Here is a 20,114-nt window from a genome sequence, read left to right as displayed (position 1 = left end):
CAGTAGAGTGATAGGAAAAAATATTGCTAGAAACTAAGTGAACATAGGTAAAATAGCAATAAACATATTAACATTGGTCATCTCAACAATAATCTATAAATACCTGAGAAATTTGATAGACTGATTAAAACATTAACTGATTCAACAGAGTAATAAAGTATTGAAAAAACTTCTTGTTTATCATCATACTATAGCAGGTTGATAATTTGCTGTTTAAGAATCTAATGCATTCTTCAAAAATGTACACCAAAACGTCGTGATTGGTTGAAAACGTCCAAAACAATGGAAATTCAACCAATGACGTCACGTTATTTTCATTTTGGGGTATGAACAATGAAATTACCCATGATTCTTTAGATTCTGAAACGGCCAATTATCTTCTGTATTGTGATATTAACATCTTGTGAACATTACTCCTCTGAGACTGTTTTACACAAAGCTCTCATACTTGGTAATAGTTTGCCATCATATGTAGTTTAAAAGTGCATTGTATATCGTACCCTTGGTAATAGTTTGCCATCATATGTAGTTTAAAAGTGCATTGTATATCGTACCCTTGGTAATAGTTTGCCATCATATGTAGTTTAAAAGTGCATTGTATATCGTACCCTTGGTAATAGTTTGCCATCATATGTAGTTTAAAAGTGCATTGTATATCGTACCCTTGGTAATAGTTTGCCATCATATGTAGTTCAAAAGTGCATTGTATATCGTACCCTTGGTAATAGTTTGCCATCATATGTAGTTTAAAAGTGCATTGTATATCGTACCCTTGGTAATAGTTTGCCATCATATGTAGTTTAAAAGTGCATTGTATATCGTACCCTTGGTAATAGTTTGCCATCATATGTAGTTTAAAAGTGCATTGTATATCGTACCCTTGGTAATAGTTTGCCATCATATGTAGTTTAAAAGTGCATTGTATATCGTACCCTTGGTAATAGTTTGCCATCATATGTAGTTTAAAAGTGCATTGTATATCGTACCCTTGGTAATAGTTTGCCATCATGTGTAGTTAAGTGCATTGTATATCGTATCATCATTTTGATTGAAACAATTTTTTTGAGTTCTGGGACTTTTATCTTATTTTCTTTACAGTATTAAAAATCATCAATTTCTGATATCATTGGTAACAAAAATGTTTATGTTTCAGTTAGCACATATTTTAGTGCTAAAACTATGATTTTGATTTTAATTAATAGTTTCAGATGCCAGTGCAGCAAGACATTGAAATGAAGCCAGATTTTCTTCAAGGTCAAACAAATGCTGAAGGTCAGATGAATATCAGTGGTTTGAACCTGATCAATTTATTGTTAACTGGAACTGGAGATGCTTCACAACAGTCATCTCAGATACAAATAAACAATACACAAACAATTTTAAATCAGTTACTACAGCAACAAGGGCAGCAATTGATACCAGATCAAAATCAGCCGGCAATAGTAATATCAGACAATAGTTCGGCAAGGTTATCTAGTAATCAAGGTCAGGCCAAGGACACAACATTATCAACGTTGCAGGCGGCTCTCTCTGGAAATTTGTCCAATAAAAAGACAAAGGATAAAAATTCCATGGTCACTGGAACACCGGCAACATCAATCCTCTCCAACAAGACAGGAGGGACGGGAGCCACAAGTAAACGACAGACTAAAAAAGATGGATTTGTTGTTCCTCAGGTATTGTAGATTAAAAATAGAATATTGTGATTAAGACACATTAGTATAAGAGGGTGAGAATGACTTTCATCAGTTGCTATTTTTGGGTTAGGTGCATGAACAATCAATTCATTTGTCAACCAAACAAATATTTTTAACTATTGAACTAACAACAAAGTAGAATATGACAAAATAATCTGGCAAATAATTTAGGTAGACATGCTAAATTGTCTACCTCAAACTATAAACAGTTATCAACAGGTTACAAGTGTCTATATAGTATTGGCACTTAATCAATTAGGGTCTAGGAAAGTTCTGTAAAGACCACTACAGACCACAAATGGTCATTAAATAATACATTGTAATTATATAAGCAACTCAATATTAGTAATTAGATTACAATATTTTCAGAAGATTAATTGGCAAAATTATTAATGTTCTATTAATGAACAAATGGCTTTTATAACAGGGAAAGCCAGTTACAGTGAGAAGTAAATCTACAATGAGAACTATAGCTCCAGCACCTGTTGTACAGAAGACGTCATACTCTGCCTTGGAGGAACTTCTTAAAACAGGTAAAACTTGTAAAGGAGAGCATCAGTATAAGTAATAGGGATTTATCTATTATTTTATATTATACTTATTAATAAGGTGCATTTGAAAAGTCAAGACCTTAGTAATAAATATACCATAAGAGTTAAAATTGTTCAAGTATTTGAAAAAATACTATTTGTTTGTTTGTTGTTTTTGTTGATTTAGTTAAAATGTTAACCTATAATTCCTGTTAGCTGTGGCAATGCACAGGGTGAGGAGTGGTATTTTTTCTGTATGTTCTTTTATTTACTTAAGACAAGTTACATATAAAAAAAAAAGTGGTATGATTGTCAATGAGACAACTCTCTACAAGAGACCAAAACGACACAGAAATTAACATATACATGATATAGGTAACATGTATATTTGAGAAAAAAATGCAAAGACTTTTCAGTAGAAAACCTAGGAGAAAATTGACACAATATATATCACACAAATCAATTAATAAAAGATCTACTGATTACTGTGGATTCATTATTATTCGTTAAGTACCAATTTTCATGGTTTTTGGTGGATACACACAAACCAATAATTTAAATGTAGGAATTACAAATATTTTATTAAGTTATAAATATAGATACTAAAAAATATATTTACCATGTTTACTGACATCAGTCTAGTAAAACAATCATTTAAATGTGACATATTGAACTTTTCAGGGACTTATCCAGGAGCAGTAATTAGTGTGAAGAATGAGGGCAATAAAGCATCGGCTACCTATGTTTCATCAACTCCAGTAAAACAAATAAAGCCAGCCTTATCTTCTCCAGCATTGTCCACCACAATTGATAAACAAACTTTACCAGTAAGTACGGATACTCCAGTCAAACCAATAAAGCCAGCCTTATCTTCTCGGGCTTTATCTTCAGCCATTGATAAACAAACTTTACCAGTAAGTAGTGATACTCCAGTCAAACCAATAAAGCCAGCCTTATCTTCTCCGGCTTTGTCTTCAGCCATTGATAAACAAACTTTACCAGTAAGTACGGATACTCCAGTCAAACCAATAAAGCCAGCCTTATCTTCTCGGGCTTTATCTTCAGCCATTGATAATCAAACTTTACCAGTAAGTAGTGATACTCCAGTCAAAACAATAAAGCCAGCCTTATCTTCTCCGGCTTTGTCTTCAGCCATTGATAAACAAACTTTACCAGTAAGTAGTGATACTCCAGTCAAATCAATAAAGCCAGCCTTATCTTCTCCGGCTTTGTCTACAGCCATTGATAATCAAACTTTACCAGTAAGTAGTGATACTCCAGTCAAACCAATAAAGCCAGCCTTATCTTCTCCGGCTTTGTCTACAGCCATTGATAATCAAACTTTACCAGTAAGTAGTGATACTCCAGTCAAATCAATAAAGCCAGCCTTATCTTCTCCGGCTTTGTCTACAGCCATTGATAATCAAACTTTACCAGTAAGTAGTGATACTCCAGTCAAATCAATAAAGCCAGCCTTATCTTCTCCAGCTTTGTCTTCAGCCATTGATAAACAAACTTTACCAGTAAGTAGTGATACTCCAGTCAAACCAATAAAGCCAGCCTTATCTTCTCGGGCTTTATCTTCAGCCATTGATAAACAAACTTTACCAGTAAGTAGTGATACTCCAGTCAGACCAATAAAGCCAGCCTTATCTTCTCCGGCTTTGTCTTCAGCCATTGATAAACAAACTTTACCAGTAAGTAGTGATACTCCAGGCAAACCAATAAAGCCAGCCTTATCTTCTCCGGCTTTGTCTTCAGCCATTGATAAACAAACTTTACCAGTAAGTAGTGATACTCCAGTCAAATCAATAAAGCCAGCCTTATCTTCTCCGGCTTTGTCTTCAACCATTGATAAACAAACTTTACCAGTAAGTAGTGATACTCCAGTCAAACCAATAAAGCCAGCCTTATCTTCTCCGGCTTTGTCTTCAGCCATTGATAAACAAACTTTACAAGTAAGTAGTGATACTCCAGTCAAATCAATAAAGCCAGCCTTATCTTCTCCGGCTATGTCTTCAGCCATTGATAAACAAACTTTACCAGTAAGTAGGTCTCTAGTCTAACCAATTAAATAAGCTTTAGCTTCTCATATATATATTATGTATCCTTGTCATAAGCTAATGATAATTCGATTACTAGTCAAAGAGACCATTATCTATCCTTGCTATCAGCTTATGAAAATTTTACACTACAGTCAAACAGACCCTATCTTTTCTATTTATATTGAATGCCTATCACAGGGAAAATGTGATAATGCTGTCAAACAGGCCCCATCTTTTCCATCTCATTCATCAGCTTATGATAAGGTTTCAAAAAGTATTTTTAAATCTAAGTTGAATTGTTGTTTTGAAGACACACTATTGGTTTCACCATTTGGTTCATTGTCTGAAATAATTTTTAGTTTGTGCAATTGCTTATAGCCATCTTGTGAAATATCTGCTTTAAGCTATAAATGTTATGTTATTTATGAATTAATATGTCAATAAATTTTGTACACATTTATCTTCCTCAGACTGTGAAGACAGACAGCCATTTACTGAAGTCCATTAGTACAGACGACAGTGAAATGACTAGTATTTTATCATCGATTGGTAAACCTACTTTTCATAGTAAGTAATTGTAAATTTATTATACCCCCTGTTAGCTGTGGCAATGCACAGAGTGAGTAGTGTTTTTTTTGTCGAGCCTGCAACTTTTGTTGCAGAAAGCTCGACATAGGGATAGTGATCCGGCGGCGGCGGCTACGGCGGCGGCGTTAGCTAACTTCTTAAAAGCTTTATATTTTAGAAGGTGGAAGACCTGGATGCTTCATACTTTGTATATAGATGCCTCATGTTACGAAGTTTCCGTCAGTCACATGTCCAATGTCCTTGACCTCATTTTCATGGTTCAGTGAACACTTGAAAAAAAAGTTCAAATTTTTTGTAATGTTGAATTCTCTCTTATTATAAGTAATAGGATAACTATATTTGATATGTGCGTACCTTGCAAGGTCCTAATGTCTGTCAGACAGTTTTCACTTGACCTCGACCTCATTTCATGGATCAGTGAACAAGGTTAAGTTTTGGTGGTCAAGTCCATATCTCAGATACTATAAGCAATAGGGCTAGTATATTCGGTGTATGGAAGGACTGTAAGGTGTACATGTCCAACTGGCAGGTGTCATCTGACCTTGACCTCATTTTCATGGTTCAGTGGTTATAGTTAAGTTTTTGTGTTTTGGTCTGTTGTTCTCATACTATATGCAATAGGTCTACTATATTTGTTGTATGGAATGATTGTAAGGTGTACATGTCTAGCAGGGAGATGTCATGTGACCTTGACCTCATTTTCATGGTTCAGTGGTCAAAGTTAAGTTTTTGAGTTTTGGTCTTTTTATCTAATACTATATGCCATAGGTCAACTATATTTGGTGTATGGAAATATTTAATGATCTTGATGTCAGTCGCGCAGGTTTTACTTGACCGTGACCTCATTTTCACGGTTCATTGCACAGTGTTAAGTTTTGTGTTTTGGTCTATTTTTCTTAAACTATAAGTAATAGGTCAACTATATATGTTGTATAGAAGCATTGTTAGCTGTACATGTCTGCCTGGCATGGTTCATCTGACCTTGACCTCATTTTCAAGGTTCATTGGTCTTTGTTTAGTTATCTTGGTTAATGTTAAGTTTATGGTACAGTTGTTATAAAGCTTAGCTTTTTACTTAGGACTATCAACATAATATCAATGATTAGTATAGAAGGCAAGACATTTCAGCGTGTGCACTCTTGTCTTCTTCTGTATGTTCTTTTATTTATTAGTCTGTACACCCTTTCTATCCTCTATTCTATATTACGGACTAAATTTCCAAGAAAAATTTTAGTAAATCTTTTATATAGCTAATAGCATTATGACTCTGATTCATTATGCATGCATAAATCAATCAAATGAGTATTGGTGGAACTTTAATATTTTGTATAATCTTTAAACTAAGTCGTCTGCTCAGATTAAAATAAGGATATGTGGTATTATAACCAATGAGAAAACTTCACCTGAGTCCAAATGGTATGTATTTATGAAGCAGGTCACTGTTGGTCCTTCAACAATGAACAAAACCAATACCCTTCAATTAGTTACAAGGTCGGAACAAACAAAAACTGTTATTTCTGCCTTGAAAATCAAACAGGATCTCTGTAAATCAAGAATCAAACCACCATGACCATCATGTCTGATTAAACATTGTAGAGAACAGTTCTATACAAATTGAGACATATGCAATTCCAACTTTTTCAATAGATTGTTTATTAGTTCCTATGACAAATATTTTTCTTCATACTATTCTCAGAAACTACTAAACAGTTTAGCTCATATATTGACATCAACTTGAGTAGTAAGATGCTTTTTTCTGTCAGATGTAAACTTCGTGTTCGATGATATGATAAATTTTTGGAAATGTTGAATGTATAAAAAAAAATATTGTTACTCTATTATCAGAAACTACTAATCTGAATGAATTTATATTTAAGCAGTTCAACAGTGATGAGTTGTAACCTTTATGCACTTTTTGAATCTGACCGACACCTACTTTAATTTGATTTATAAGTACTGTAAATTCAGAAATTAATGCCAGCATTTATTATTGGGATTTTTCAAGAATGGACAAAATGCAAGTTTAATTATCGCGATTTTGAATACAGATCTATGTTTCAGTTATTAGAATGCAAGTTCTTATTATTGCGATACTTATCCAGTCACTTTATTTGCAATAATAAAAACCTTGCAATTATTTCTGAAGTTACAGTATTATAAACTTATAGTTCGTTTTCAGTATTAAATGCTTGTTTTTCTTACTACAGTTAATACATCTTTGAGTGCTGACATACCTCTGAGTCCTGTGTCGTCTGCTGGTAGTCCTATACAGTCCATTGATAATCCATTGGATACTTCACTTGTAAGTCTACTTTGAATGAAAGGACAGCAACCCAACATTTAGCATTTACTCAATTTGCTCTAAAGTAAATTAATTGTTGAAGAATATATTACTAATACAACTAATATTTTAAGCTTAGAAAATCAAATTTTAATGTGTACAAGCTACACTGAACAATTAGTATGTTAAGTTAAATAAATTATTAAGAACAATGAATGTATACAGGAAAAACTAGCAAAAATACAATTTGAAGCATTGTATGAAAAAAATACTAACCAATTCTGGTACATATATTTATTAACCCAAGTAAGAAGATTTATGAACAGTTCATATAACAGTAGTGGGTCTCATTGGGGTCTAGGGTTACGCGGGATTGCCGATTTTTTGTAAGCGTGACACGTGAAAGTCAAATTATTGTGTCGTGAAAATGGGAAATGAGGTCTAGCGGGACCCAGGAAATGACAAAAAAATGAGAATTGCTTACGTCAATAGTGTAAGCGAGATACGGGAATCTGACAAAACAGTAAGCGGGATCCGGGATCGGAACCCCCCAATGAGACCCCCACAGTAGTTGGAAATTATTTTGGATTTGATTTCAGGGTTCCCCTACAGGCTACAACAAAGACAAAGAGGCAATACACAGATCATCAGAGCAGAAGAGGAGATTTAATATCAAGGTTGGTGCCTAGGAAATAGTTTGTTGTCAACTTTGTCTTGACTAAGGGAGAGACTTTGTCTTGACTCAGTGAGAGACTTTGTCTTGACTAAAGGAGAGACTTTGTCTTGACTAAAGGAGAGACTTTGTCTTGACTAAAGGAGAGACTTTGTCATAGGAAATGAAAATATACAAAATTAAGATTTGCTTTGATCCTGATGAAGGTTTTAACAGATAAAATCAACCAATCCTTGTTTGGGAATGTAATGCCCTAAGATTTTGAATGAGTAGATTTATAAGCCAAAATTGAAAAACTTTCAACAGAAAATTAGATATTTTATTCATGGCTAACATTTATGATAGAGAAACAGAAGTAGAAATTGCATCCATTACATTTTACTGAAGTAGAGTATTTGAAAAAGGTGGCAGATTTTAATTTTCCTTGAGATCATGAATGTTTGACTTTGTATTATTGCTAATAAGGATTGCTCAAGGAGATGTTTGAACAAAATCATACTAGCCATACCAGGTGCTACTTTGTATTTTTTGGGAAATTTCCATTATAACATTTATTTTCATTTATATATATACATGTATTTCTATTTTATCATTTCAGCATGGTTTTGATACCCTTCATGTTTTAATCCCAGCAATAATGCAAAACAGTAATGCTAAAATCAGTAAAGCAGCTATGTTACAGAAAAGTATGTAAATTAAAAGATACTAATTGCTAATACTGGTTTTAAATTATATAAATAAAATTGAGAATGGAAATGGGGAATGTGCCAAAGAGACAACAACCCGACCATAGAAAAAAACAACAGCAGAAGGTCACCAACAGGTCTTCAATGTAGCGAGAAATTCCTGCACCCGGAGGCGTCCTTCAACTGGCCCCTAAACAAATATATACTATGTCAGTGATAATGAACGCCATACTAATTTCCAAATTGTTCACAAGAAACTAAAATTAGAATAAATCAAGACTATCAAAGGCCAGAGGCTCCTGACTTGGGACAGGCGCAACAATGCGGCGGAGTTAAACATGTCTGTGAGATCTCAACCCTCCCCCTATACCTCTAGCCAATGTAGAAAAGTAAACGCATATATATATATTTCCTTACCAATACATATGTAGATGCTTAATATACTCCTTTTAAAAAAGGTGGAGGTATACTGTTTCCCTTTATCCGTCCATACATCCCATGAGTATTTTTGGCCATCTTTTAAGGAACTGCATCAAAAGGATTTCTGAAATTTGGTTTCTTGGATTGTACAAGTTAGCTATACAGCATCACACATTTTCAGGGTCATCACTCAACAACTTCCTGTTTACCAAACACTTACATATTTTTATATTATTAAAATTATCCACTTGCAGCACAGTTTAACTTGTTCAATCTCATTACCACAGCTGTATACATCCATTCACTGATAACAAGTGTATTAGTCTGTTCCAAGAAACAAGACATTTGAAAAGACCAGAACTTGCTTGTTTATTGAATAAATAAAAATGTTCGTAAGATGATAGTGTATGTATTGAATGTTTGAATATATAATATATTGAATCAATACTATTAAAATATCTTAAGACAAAAGTCATCACTTGCTTCTATTTTGTAGCTGCTGAGTATTGTAAAAAGTTAAAACAAGAAAGAGCACAAATGCACAATGAAGCAGAAATCTTGAGGAATGAAATAGAAACATTAAATAATGCAATAGGGTAAGTCTTTACGTATTAAAAATACTAAATACTCCAAAACTGCCCTGAAATTTTCAGATGAATTGGACAACTGGTTGTTGGGTTGCTGTCCCCCAATTTGTCGTTTTTAAAGAAATTTTGCCATTTTTGGTTATCTTGAATACTATTATAGATAGAGATAAACTGTAAACAGCAATAATGTTCAGCAAAGTAAGATCTACAAATAAGTCTACATGACCAAAATGGTCAGTTGACCCTAAAGGAGTTATTGCCCTTTATAATCAATTTTAAACAAATTAATTTGGTAAATTTTTGTAAATTTTTACAAAATATTTTCCTCTGTAACAAAAGGGCCAAGTTAATTAGAGATACAGATAATTGTAAGCAGCAAGAATGTTCAGTAAAGTAAGATGAACAAACACATCACCATCACCAAAACACAATTTTGTCATGAATCCATCTGCGTCCTTTGTTTAATATTCACATAGACCAAGGTGAGCGACACAGGCTCTTTAGAGCCTCTACTTTATATTTGGGAGGGGGGCAATTCGCAACAGCACAGTGTTAGACAAAAGCAAAAAATTAAGCATATTACCAATTCTAAGTTCTTTGACTACTGTTGTTCTGTGTCCATAACCTATTATGTGTCAAATATTTAATTACAATCCAAATTCAAACTTGTATCAAGCCTGAAAATTGTTTCCATTTTTGCCCCAACGGTTCAGGGTTAGACATCTGCGGTTGTATCCAGCTGCGCTTGGCGAAGCAATTTATTAATAAATAAAAAAATGTCTTAAGACAGGACTTAACATAGTAATTCAAATGTCATATGTATGGATGTTTAAATCAGATTTTGAAATAGTCATGACAATATAGCCTTTTTGTGCTGATGTGGCGTGAAGCAATCACCACTCAATCAATCAGATCAGATTGGCCGGCCCACAGTACCAACAGTGCTTTGATTTTGATAGTGTGATTATTGGATAATTTAACAACAATCAATAAGTAAATTTAATCTTTCTATTTACAGACAATGTCAAGCACAGCTTCCAGCCACTGGTGTTCCTGTAACAAGGCAGAGGGCTGATCAGCTCAAGAAAATGTTTGACGAATATGTTAAGAATAGAACACTTACAAACTGGAAATTCTGGATTGTATCCTTTGTATAGAATATTTATAATGTTTTATAAAAGTAAAACTCAATGCAAATGACATTTCTCATTCACAAGGTCCAAAACTTTTTCAAAAACATCATCTGTTTTTTCCTTCTGACTTAACCATAAAAATCAATCCTATCATGGTTTAGGTCTTGATAAACTGTCTATAAAAATATCAATTACTATTTTAGGTTTTATTAATAATGAGAATTGGATATCATTGATATCAACTGGAATTATTTTTAACAGGATAACAAATGATACTTTTATTACTATCTAAATTTGATATAAATATCAAGCAATATGCCATTGTTACAAGTTGTTAAACCTATTTTTATTAGGGCTATTCCAGAAAAAAATGTATGGGGGGGTTGGAAGGCAGTTTTTGTCAGCACCCGCCACCCAGACAATTGTAATTGAGAATTATAGTGCATTATAGTGTGAAAAGTTGCTCTGATACCCATCACCCATGTATTACTAATACAATGTGCCTTTCAACCCCCCATACATTTTTTTCTGGAAAAGCTCTTATGAAACATTCTCTTTGTGTTTAATAGAAAATTCTGTAACTCATTGATCTAATCTTTAAAGTAACTTTATATGTGCTGTTCTGACTTCAAACTTTATTAACAGACTTTTAAAAAGTTTGATACACTAGCATTAAAACGGAAAAAAATAAAAAAAAGATTTTAGGGGGAAAGAGTTTTTTGTAAATTATTGAAGAAAGAATTGTTAACAAATGATTAAATCCTTAACATTATATCAGTTTTCCAAAATAATAGCCCACCTATTTGACACGTTTAATGCCATGGTGTCTACCAGTAGTACAGAGGAGCTGTGTAGAACTACACTGAGTTGGTTAGATCAACACTGTTCCTTGGTCAACCTTCGACCAGGTAAGTCAGCAGTGTTTTATCCTGGAGCGGGGGCTAGCCAAGTTGCAATCATTTCTTTCGTCCATTAGTTTGTCAGACAGTTCATAAAACAATTGTTTTCATCATATTTTTCTGTGATTTTCTCAGAAACTGTAGAGTAAGCACTTTTCACATCTGTCAGATAGATACCTACTTCGTGTTTGCTGATACTTTGAGTTTAAAAATATTTTGCCATCATTTTTTGTCTGGTATTTCTCCAATACTTTGAACTACTGAACAGAAGGACTTTACAACTTGGCATCAGCTCAACAGTGATGAGTTGCAAAAGTATATCCACTTTTTTGAACTAGGTTTTATAGCTACCTCCATTTATATTTAAAAATGGCAATAATTTGTGAATTTACAGTAATGTTAAATAATTTCATTTCAGATGTGACTAATGCCTTGACATCACTGAGTACAACAACAAGTATTCTATCTGATCCCTCCAAACTGCCTGAACAAGCTACTAAAGCTGCACTCAATCCTAAATCTGAACCACGGTGACAAAAGGATACAAAGGGAAGATAACCCTTTCATAAATAGTGCTTTCAAGATGGCTGCTTCAAGCTTTTGTTGGACTTGCAGAAACAGAAGGCTTGAAATTACCCTTGTACTTAATGAGAAATGTAAAGCAGGGTTGATTTTTGATGTGTTAGATAGAAAGTGTGATAACGGAATGGAAATTTAAAAGAAGTCCTGATTCAGGAATAAAATGTTTTAATTTTAAAAATTATTTGTAAATTACATGGTAGACATACCCAACAAATCCTGTATCAGGATTAAAAGTTATTATTTTTAAAGATGAATTTGTGAATTGCACATGACACATACAAGGTTAGTGTTTTCCTATGATTAGGACCTATATATAGTATTACAGGGTATGAGAGTTGTTTGGAATATTTATATGTATGGAAACAAAATCAAAATAACGAGAGATTGAGGTATTAGTTGATATATCCATGTATAACCAAACCTGTTATAAAGGTCAACTTCAGTAACTTAGCCATACTTGTATGTTCACCATCATCTATTTATACTGTAGTTATACATATATGCATTTTCAATCTAATTTCAAAAGTCACCTCTTTTGTAAACGTTGGTACATTGTATTCTGTGGATGACCTTTTTAAAAAGGTTTGGTTGTACCACTTTAGTTTTAAACTTAGTATGTTAGATTAGTGCTTTTAAAGCTAGAATTAAGTATCCAGGAAAATCCTTTGTACAATGAACCCTGTCTAAACTGAACTCAAATGGAAAGGTTAAAGTTCATCTTTTTAAGATGGATAATTTGATTGTTATCTGGTTTTAAGGAGTTGCAGAACACCTTAGGGAGTTAACTCTTTAAAAATCAGCTGAATGTTTTAATCACATACTACTAGCTGAGATTAATCAAGCTTCTCAATAATCAAGATAAGTTTTTGTCAACGGCTATATATCCATTAAAAATATTTCTGCAAATTGGGTTGTTATTCCCCACCTACGATAGTAGAGTGGCATTATGTTTTCTGGTCTGTGGGTCCGTTCGTCCGTCTTTTCGTCCGTCCGTTCGTTCGTCCCTCTTCAGGTTAAAGTTTTTGGTCAAGGTAGCTTTTGATGAAGTTATGTTCCCCATGATATGATCTTTCTAATTTTAATTCCAAATTAAAGTTTTGACCCCAATTTCACTGTCCACTGAACATAGAAAATGATGGTGCAAAGTTCAGGTTAAAGTTTTGGTTGAAGTTTTTGGTCAAGGTAGTTTTTGATGAAGTTGAAGTCACATCAACTTGAAACTTAGTACACATGTTCCCTATGATATGATCTTTCTAATTTTAATTCCAAATTAAAGTTATGACCCCAATTTCACGGTCCACTGAACATGGAAAATGATAGTGTGAGTGGGGCATCCGTGTACTATGGACACATTCTTGTTTTTATGAAATTTAACAAGCAAAATCTATTTGGATCAAGGTGTTTGTTACCCCCTTAAATCTTTCTAGTTTCATTTATAGTTGACTGTACTGTATGTATCTGTATAAATACAGTTGTTTTCCCTTCAAGTTCATCTCATTTGTTGCATTAAAAGGAATGCTTGCCATACAATATGGGAGTTGGTGCCATAGAATAAGGACCAGTCAAAATATCAGTACCTAGTCAATAACAATCAATTTGTCTGTCTGTCAATATAATCGTGTGTTGCCATTGATTGTGAACTAACCCACTAACCCTTTCTAATACCTTTGAAATTGTTTGTACAGTGATTACTTTCCCCTGTTTTATGTTGAGTTCTGTTTTGGCAGGTCTCATTGTTTTTTATGATAGACAGTAAATACTGTAAATTCAGAAATTATTGCATGCATTTATTATTGTAATTTTGTCATTTTAGAAAAATTGCGATTTCAATTTTTGCAATATTGAGAATAATCTGTTTAACTCGTATAAACAATTTCAATGTAAATTTTTATTATTGCGATTATAAACCTGTTGCATTTCTCACAATGATGAAAACATCCCAATAATTTCTAAATTTACAGTAATGTTGGTTTTTTTTAAATTTAGATGATTTATATGAAATGTATATTTTTTATGAAATATTTATTTTGGATGGGTTTAATTTAATTATATAATTAGAGACTTTATTATAAAAATTATCATGATTTGTCTACAGAGATTAATTGTCCCATGGATAACATATAATTGTAAGGTTCCATCTTATCATGGAATACTGCAAAAAAAAAAATATGAAAAAATGAAAAATGATCTCTCTTAAGGGCTTCCCCAGAAACAGGTCCTGGTTTGGTCTGAAACTGGATACCTCTAGAAATATTTTGGTGATAGGTTTTGAATTTCCAAACTTGAATTTTTGTTCCAAAGACTAGTTATAATGCAAGACAATTATGTTTGTTAAATTTATAAAAAGTAACCTATGCAGATACAGTTGAAAAAGTTGATAAATATAATTCACTTTTAAAAAAATAAAGTGTGTTATCTTGACATTGTCTAATTGAAAATAAATTGATTTTATTATCCGGTAATGGTTTGTTCAGTGATTCTATGAATTATAGCTTTAATATATAAGTAAATCACCAAATCACATATGTATATATATATTATTCTATATAGTAGAACTCTTTTTCTGACATCAACTGTATTGTATATTTTTGTTCACATGTAAAGTATGAATAGGGCAAATATTTTGTAAAAAGTATTTAAAGTAGATTACCGTAGATTTTAATTACTACAAAATGTTACCCAGCTAAGTTTCATTTGTGATATTTATTTCATTTATCTATTAAGTTTCTACTTTTTACAGGACAACAAAAATAACCTGTAACTGTTTTGTGAACTGTTTATGAACTGAAAGAATCTAAATTATAAGATATGTTTCGAAATTATAAAAAATCAGTATGAAATATTATCTTCAAAATTAACTTATCTTTGGAATTGGAATTACAACAGTTGCCCAGCATCAAAGCAATAAAAGTTCTCCAACCAATATTCCTTTTTTTTTTTTAGAATTGGTTGTTGTTTTTTCATTATTAACACTGGTGATCTCAATTTTGCAATTGTCCTCAGAACAGTTTACTTTCATTATTGTAATTTATAGCAATGCAATTTCTAAACGAATAATACTCCTTTTTCAAATGTAGTAAATGCTTGATCTAAATCATTCAATAATTTTGTCTTGTAATATTGATAAATAATTAATTTAAAGTTTTGCTTTTTACATCTCAATTGAAGAATGCTTTTTCTAGAAAAATTTAAATAACAAAGTAAGTTGTCTGAATTTGATCAATGTCGTTTTCTTTTAGGTGAGATTTCATAGATAAGGATAGAAAACTAGAATTCACAAAAACACCGAGTAGACTGAAACTGCCTTTCCAGTGCTTCTGTGCTTTGATTTAATAGTAGCATCAGATCCTCAACTTGTGAGCCTTTTGATAATTATATGATTACCAAGTATCTGTCTTTATAATTCTGACTACTTAGGAAGGCCAGATATGGAGATACAATTTTTAATCAGGAACTTTTGGGTATACAGAATTATATATATTTTTTAAACCATTAGGGGTAGGGGTATATGCTTTGACAAAGGAAATAAAATGGCCATTTCACAATTAGTTAAGCCTTTTTTTATAAGCTTCCACATTGCTTTTTTACTGACTGCACAAAACATGCTAAATGATAAGCTTCAAGCTTGAAAACCCATGAATATATGCCATACATATTGCACAAAAATAAATGCTGGTTAGCTAACTTTAGCACATGCTTCACTAGATCTTGTCACATTTTCAATTGGCATTATCTCATGCACATTTTGTATATGAACTACCTCTCTCATGTTAAGTTCTATTGAAATCCATCCCATTGTTTTAGAGTACCGGTAGTTTCCCTATAATTTTATATCATAAAAAAATTAAGATATGGTATGATAGCCAATGACACAACTCTCCACCAGAGACAAAATAACATGGAGGTCAACAACTACAATAGGTCACAGTATTGTTCATTTATTCTAAACTTGCATTTACGTAGACACAAGATGCCTCATACCACCTACTTGTTTAATGCATAACATCAGTTTTTACTATAAATTGAATTAGATCATATTATTTTGTGCAATAGGTACCTTTTCAAAAATAGTTGGGGCTTATTTACTGTTAAATGCTGATTTTATTTTGTACCCTTAATCACTTTTATTAATGCTTCTATCCTTTTGTACAGAGGCAGATTTAATAGGAACATTAATCAAAACAAAAATAGAAGCTTATACCTGTTACTGCTATTTCTCTAATTCTCAGCCTTTTTCCTGGAGTTGGTTATTTATTTTCTTGTGGTTGGTTCATGGCATAAATTTTTGTTGATTTCCTCTGAATTTCACATGGTGATGTTACAATAAAAAAGGGGGAGACCCAGTCTGATCTCATCACATTAGAAGAACACATCATGTTTCTGATCATGAAAGGAATTGTTAAGTTTGTCTACATATCATCTTAAAATGAAATAGATGCAACCATTAAATCTCATGCAATATGGTATTTCCCTACTCTAGATCTAGTGTGTTAAGTTTTTAACATTTTTAAAAGCTTGTCAAGCCTGGTGTTTTATTTTTTTTCAATTTTGCTGTCCCCCAGAGAAGAAATATATCACACTTAATGTTGATATATATTTATAGCAGCTTTTTCCCTTCTCTATCTTTCATTGATCTTGGACAGATTCTTTTCATATAACTCTTAAAAGATCTTCAAATCACAATTTATTTGCTCAATTTTTCAAGTCATTTAGTATTTACACTGTCATAAAACATTTTGTTTCATATAGATTCATATATAGATTAGCATATATATGTGGCATTCAGTTTAAGACCATTTTCATGCATTCTTTCTGAGTAAGAATAGTCAGTCATTTTAGTTTTAATGTTTATAGTATGTTGTTTAAATTATTAGCTTGTGTAGTGGCTAATAAGCATATGCTGTTGTTTATTGTGTATTATTGAAGTGACATTAATGATCATGTGTAAAGTATGTGTACATAAGTCACATGGTGTTATAATATAATAAAATATAATATAGCCATTTATATAAATGTATTATATCTTATTCAGTATGAACTGGGAAAACGAATTTAAACTGCAGGTTGGTCAGAAATATAAGAAGACCTAACATCCACATTCCATAACATCACAAAGATAAGAAGATGTGGTATGATTGCCATTATGAAAACTATCCACCAGGATCAAACTATTTGTCAATGCACAGCCCTCAACAATGAACAAAACCCATACTGTATATTCAGCTATGAAAGGCCCTGACATGACAATTTAAAGCAGAAAACTAAAGTCAGAATTAAAAGCTCATCAGATATAAGAAGATCATCATGGTGGAAATTGTCTACATATTCCTTATAGAATGATGATTTGATCCGTTTTTTTGCCAAAAACATAAGGTTTTTGAGAGAAATTTTACAAGGCAAAAAAGATCAAAGTAATATTTACAAATAAGAGAAAATGGCCAAATTATCACTCGAGGTACAGGATGTATTGCAATTGAACACTTTAATAGATACAAGGTCGTATAAACTGTAAAGAGCAAAAATGTATCATCAACACAAACCCTACCAAAAAATGTCACTAAATAATATGTATAAATTAAGATATTCAGACATTAGGATTGCAACAAAGGAATTTTTTTATTTAACAAGGTGGCATATTTTAAGCTAGGTGAGTGATTCAATGAACCTCTGGTTCCAATTTCCACCAAGTTTCTGTTGACTTCTTATAAAAGAGAGGCAGAAATTTTTGCCAAAACCATCAGATGACTCTTCCATGGAGTTATTGCCCATAAATGATCTGTTGCCTTATTGTTGTGTTAAGATAGGCAGAAACTGAACACAGTAAAAATGCTCAGCAATACAAGATCCTTAAAAGTTCAATTTTATCAAAACTCTTTTAGGAGTTACATGTACTGCCTTTAAAAAACGTTTTTTTATACTATTTTCATGGTTAAAAAAGGGAAGATGTGGTATGATTGTCATATAAACAACTATCTGTAAATTAGAGACCAAATGAAGTAGAGTTGAGCTTTTAAGATCACCTTCAACACATTCTTGCCTTATATATCAGAACTAGCATATATTGATATATAGGCAAAATTGTAAACAAACAAAAATCACCAAATATACTAACTTGACCGAAAGCATCTCTAGTTATTGCCTATCAATGACGATTTTTGTCTCTCTTTGTTAATTTATTTAGGCAAACACTGAAACAGCATATAACAAGATTCTTTTTCATGCCCCTGCAACAAAATGTCGTGGAGCATATTAAATTCCTCTAGATCGTCCGTCCCTCCGCCCGTCTGTTGTTCCGTCATCGGGATAACTTAAAGGATACATTGTTTGTCCAGCTATCTTCCCCTACGGTTTTGGGGGTACAGCTTTAATATTTTGTAAGATGTTCATACACATAATGGAGGTGTGCATGGAGACCGGATTTTGATTTCTTTAAAATGTTTTGAGAATAACAGGTAGTGTGACTAGGTCAATTTTTGATGGTACAAGCTGCATAAAGAGATCATGTTCGGATATCCTACATCATTTTTAGCTCACCTGGCCCAAAGGGTCAAGTGAGCTTTTCTCATCACTTGGCGTCCGTCGTCGTTAACTTTTACAAAACTCTTCTCCTCTGAAACTACTGGGCCAAATTTAACCATACTTGGCCACAATCATCATTTGGGTATCTTGTTTAAAAAATCTGTGCGGTTACCCGCCAAACCAACCAAGATGGCCGCCATGGCTGAAAATAAAACATAGGGGTAAAATGTAGATTTTGGCTTATAACTCTAAAAACAAAGCATTTAGAGCAAATCTGACAGGGTTAAAATTGATTATCAAGTCAAGATCTTTCCGCCCTGAAATTTTCAGATGAATCAGACAACCGGTTGTTGAGTTGCTGCCCCTGAATTGGTAATTTTAAGGAAATTTTGCCGTTTTCGGTTATCTTTATTATTATGGATAGAGATAAACTGTAAACAGCAAGAATTTTAGTAAGATCTACAAATAAGCTTCATGACCAAAATGGTCAGTAGACCCCTTAAGGAGTAACTGTTATTGCCCTTTATAGTCATTTTTAACCAATTTTTAGTAAATTTGTAATCTTTTACAAAAATCTCCTCCTCTGAAACTATTGGGCCAAATTTAACCAACTTAGCCACAATCATTATGATGGTATCTAGTTTTAAAAATGTGTGCGGTGACCAAGCCAACCAACCAAGATGGCCGACATGGCTAAAAATACAACATAGGGGTAAATTCAGATTTTGGCTTATAACTCAGCCGGTCAGAAACCGAAACATTAAGAGCAAATCTTTCAGGGTTAAATTGTTTATCAAATCAATATCTATCTGCCCTGAAATTTTCAGATGAATTGGACGACTGGTTGTTGGACGACTGGTTGTTGGTTGTCACCATCACCAAAAAACAATTTTGTCATGAATCCATTTGTGTCCTTCGTTTAATATGCACATAGACCAATGTGAGCGACACAGGCTCTTAAGAGCCTCTAGTTCATTTGTGTCTTACAGAAAGCGTAACATTTTCAAGTTGTGTATATGCCAACATCATTGTTTGTCAAATCTACAATATAAGGAACCATACTCATGCATATGGCAGAGCAGACAAGGAAAGACCTTTCCATATCTTATTTATTTATTGATTTCTGCATGTCCTACAGTTTGAGGCCCTACGTTTTCGTCCTTATCCTGCAGCCTTAAATATCAAGTATGGTAATTGTTTTCAAAACTGTTAGGCCTTTGGCAATATTAATTATATGGGGAAAATGACATTGTCAGCGGTCTCATATGTGTTCATTTATTGCCAGAAACTTATATTGTAGGTTTACATCGGCAACGTTCCTCACACTTTCGAAATTTAGTGCTGATCAAATATCTTTAAAGAGTTATGCCCCTTGGAAATATCAATTATGATGGAAATCACACTGTAATTGCTCTGAGGTCTTTACTTCTCTAAGATATGAATACAAAGTTTCAAAGAACACAACAGTTTTTTT

The 20,114-nt window shown here is 32.8% G+C and overlaps 1 protein-coding gene across 2 annotated transcripts in view; it reads left to right on the top strand.

The window, feature by feature from the left end:
* Positions 1–17,134, top strand: part of LOC139528052 (MLX-interacting protein-like) — a 29,157-nt gene extending 12,023 nt beyond the window's left edge. The window contains exons 8-19 of one of the 2 annotated variants that reach the window (XM_071323842.1): positions 1,203–1,676; positions 2,125–2,230; positions 2,909–2,987; positions 3,162–3,228; positions 4,743–4,839; positions 7,068–7,162; positions 7,741–7,818; positions 8,413–8,500; positions 9,417–9,516; positions 10,526–10,649; positions 11,419–11,548; positions 11,958–17,134. In XM_071323842.1, the coding sequence (XP_071179943.1) occupies positions 1,203–1,676; positions 2,125–2,230; positions 2,909–2,987; positions 3,162–3,228; positions 4,743–4,839; positions 7,068–7,162; positions 7,741–7,818; positions 8,413–8,500; positions 9,417–9,516; positions 10,526–10,649; positions 11,419–11,548; positions 11,958–12,073 (1,554 nt within the window). In that variant the 3' untranslated portion in view covers positions 12,074–17,134. Of the gene's footprint in view, positions 1–1,202; positions 1,677–2,124; positions 2,231–2,908; positions 3,055–3,161; positions 3,229–4,742; positions 4,840–7,067; positions 7,163–7,740; positions 7,819–8,412; positions 8,501–9,416; positions 9,517–10,525; positions 10,650–11,418; positions 11,549–11,957 lie in introns of both variants that reach the window. The other variant, XM_071323841.1, reaches the window with a different exon arrangement.
* Positions 17,135–20,114: the final 2,980 nt, after the last annotated feature.

The sequence above is a fragment of the Mytilus edulis genome, chromosome 6 (genome assembly GCF_963676685.1).
Source record: "Mytilus edulis chromosome 6, xbMytEdul2.2, whole genome shotgun sequence".
Taxonomy (NCBI): Eukaryota; Metazoa; Mollusca; class Bivalvia; order Mytilida; family Mytilidae; genus Mytilus; species Mytilus edulis.
Note: the sequence above shows the minus strand (reverse complement) of the source record. Positions and strands in the feature narration are given on the sequence as shown.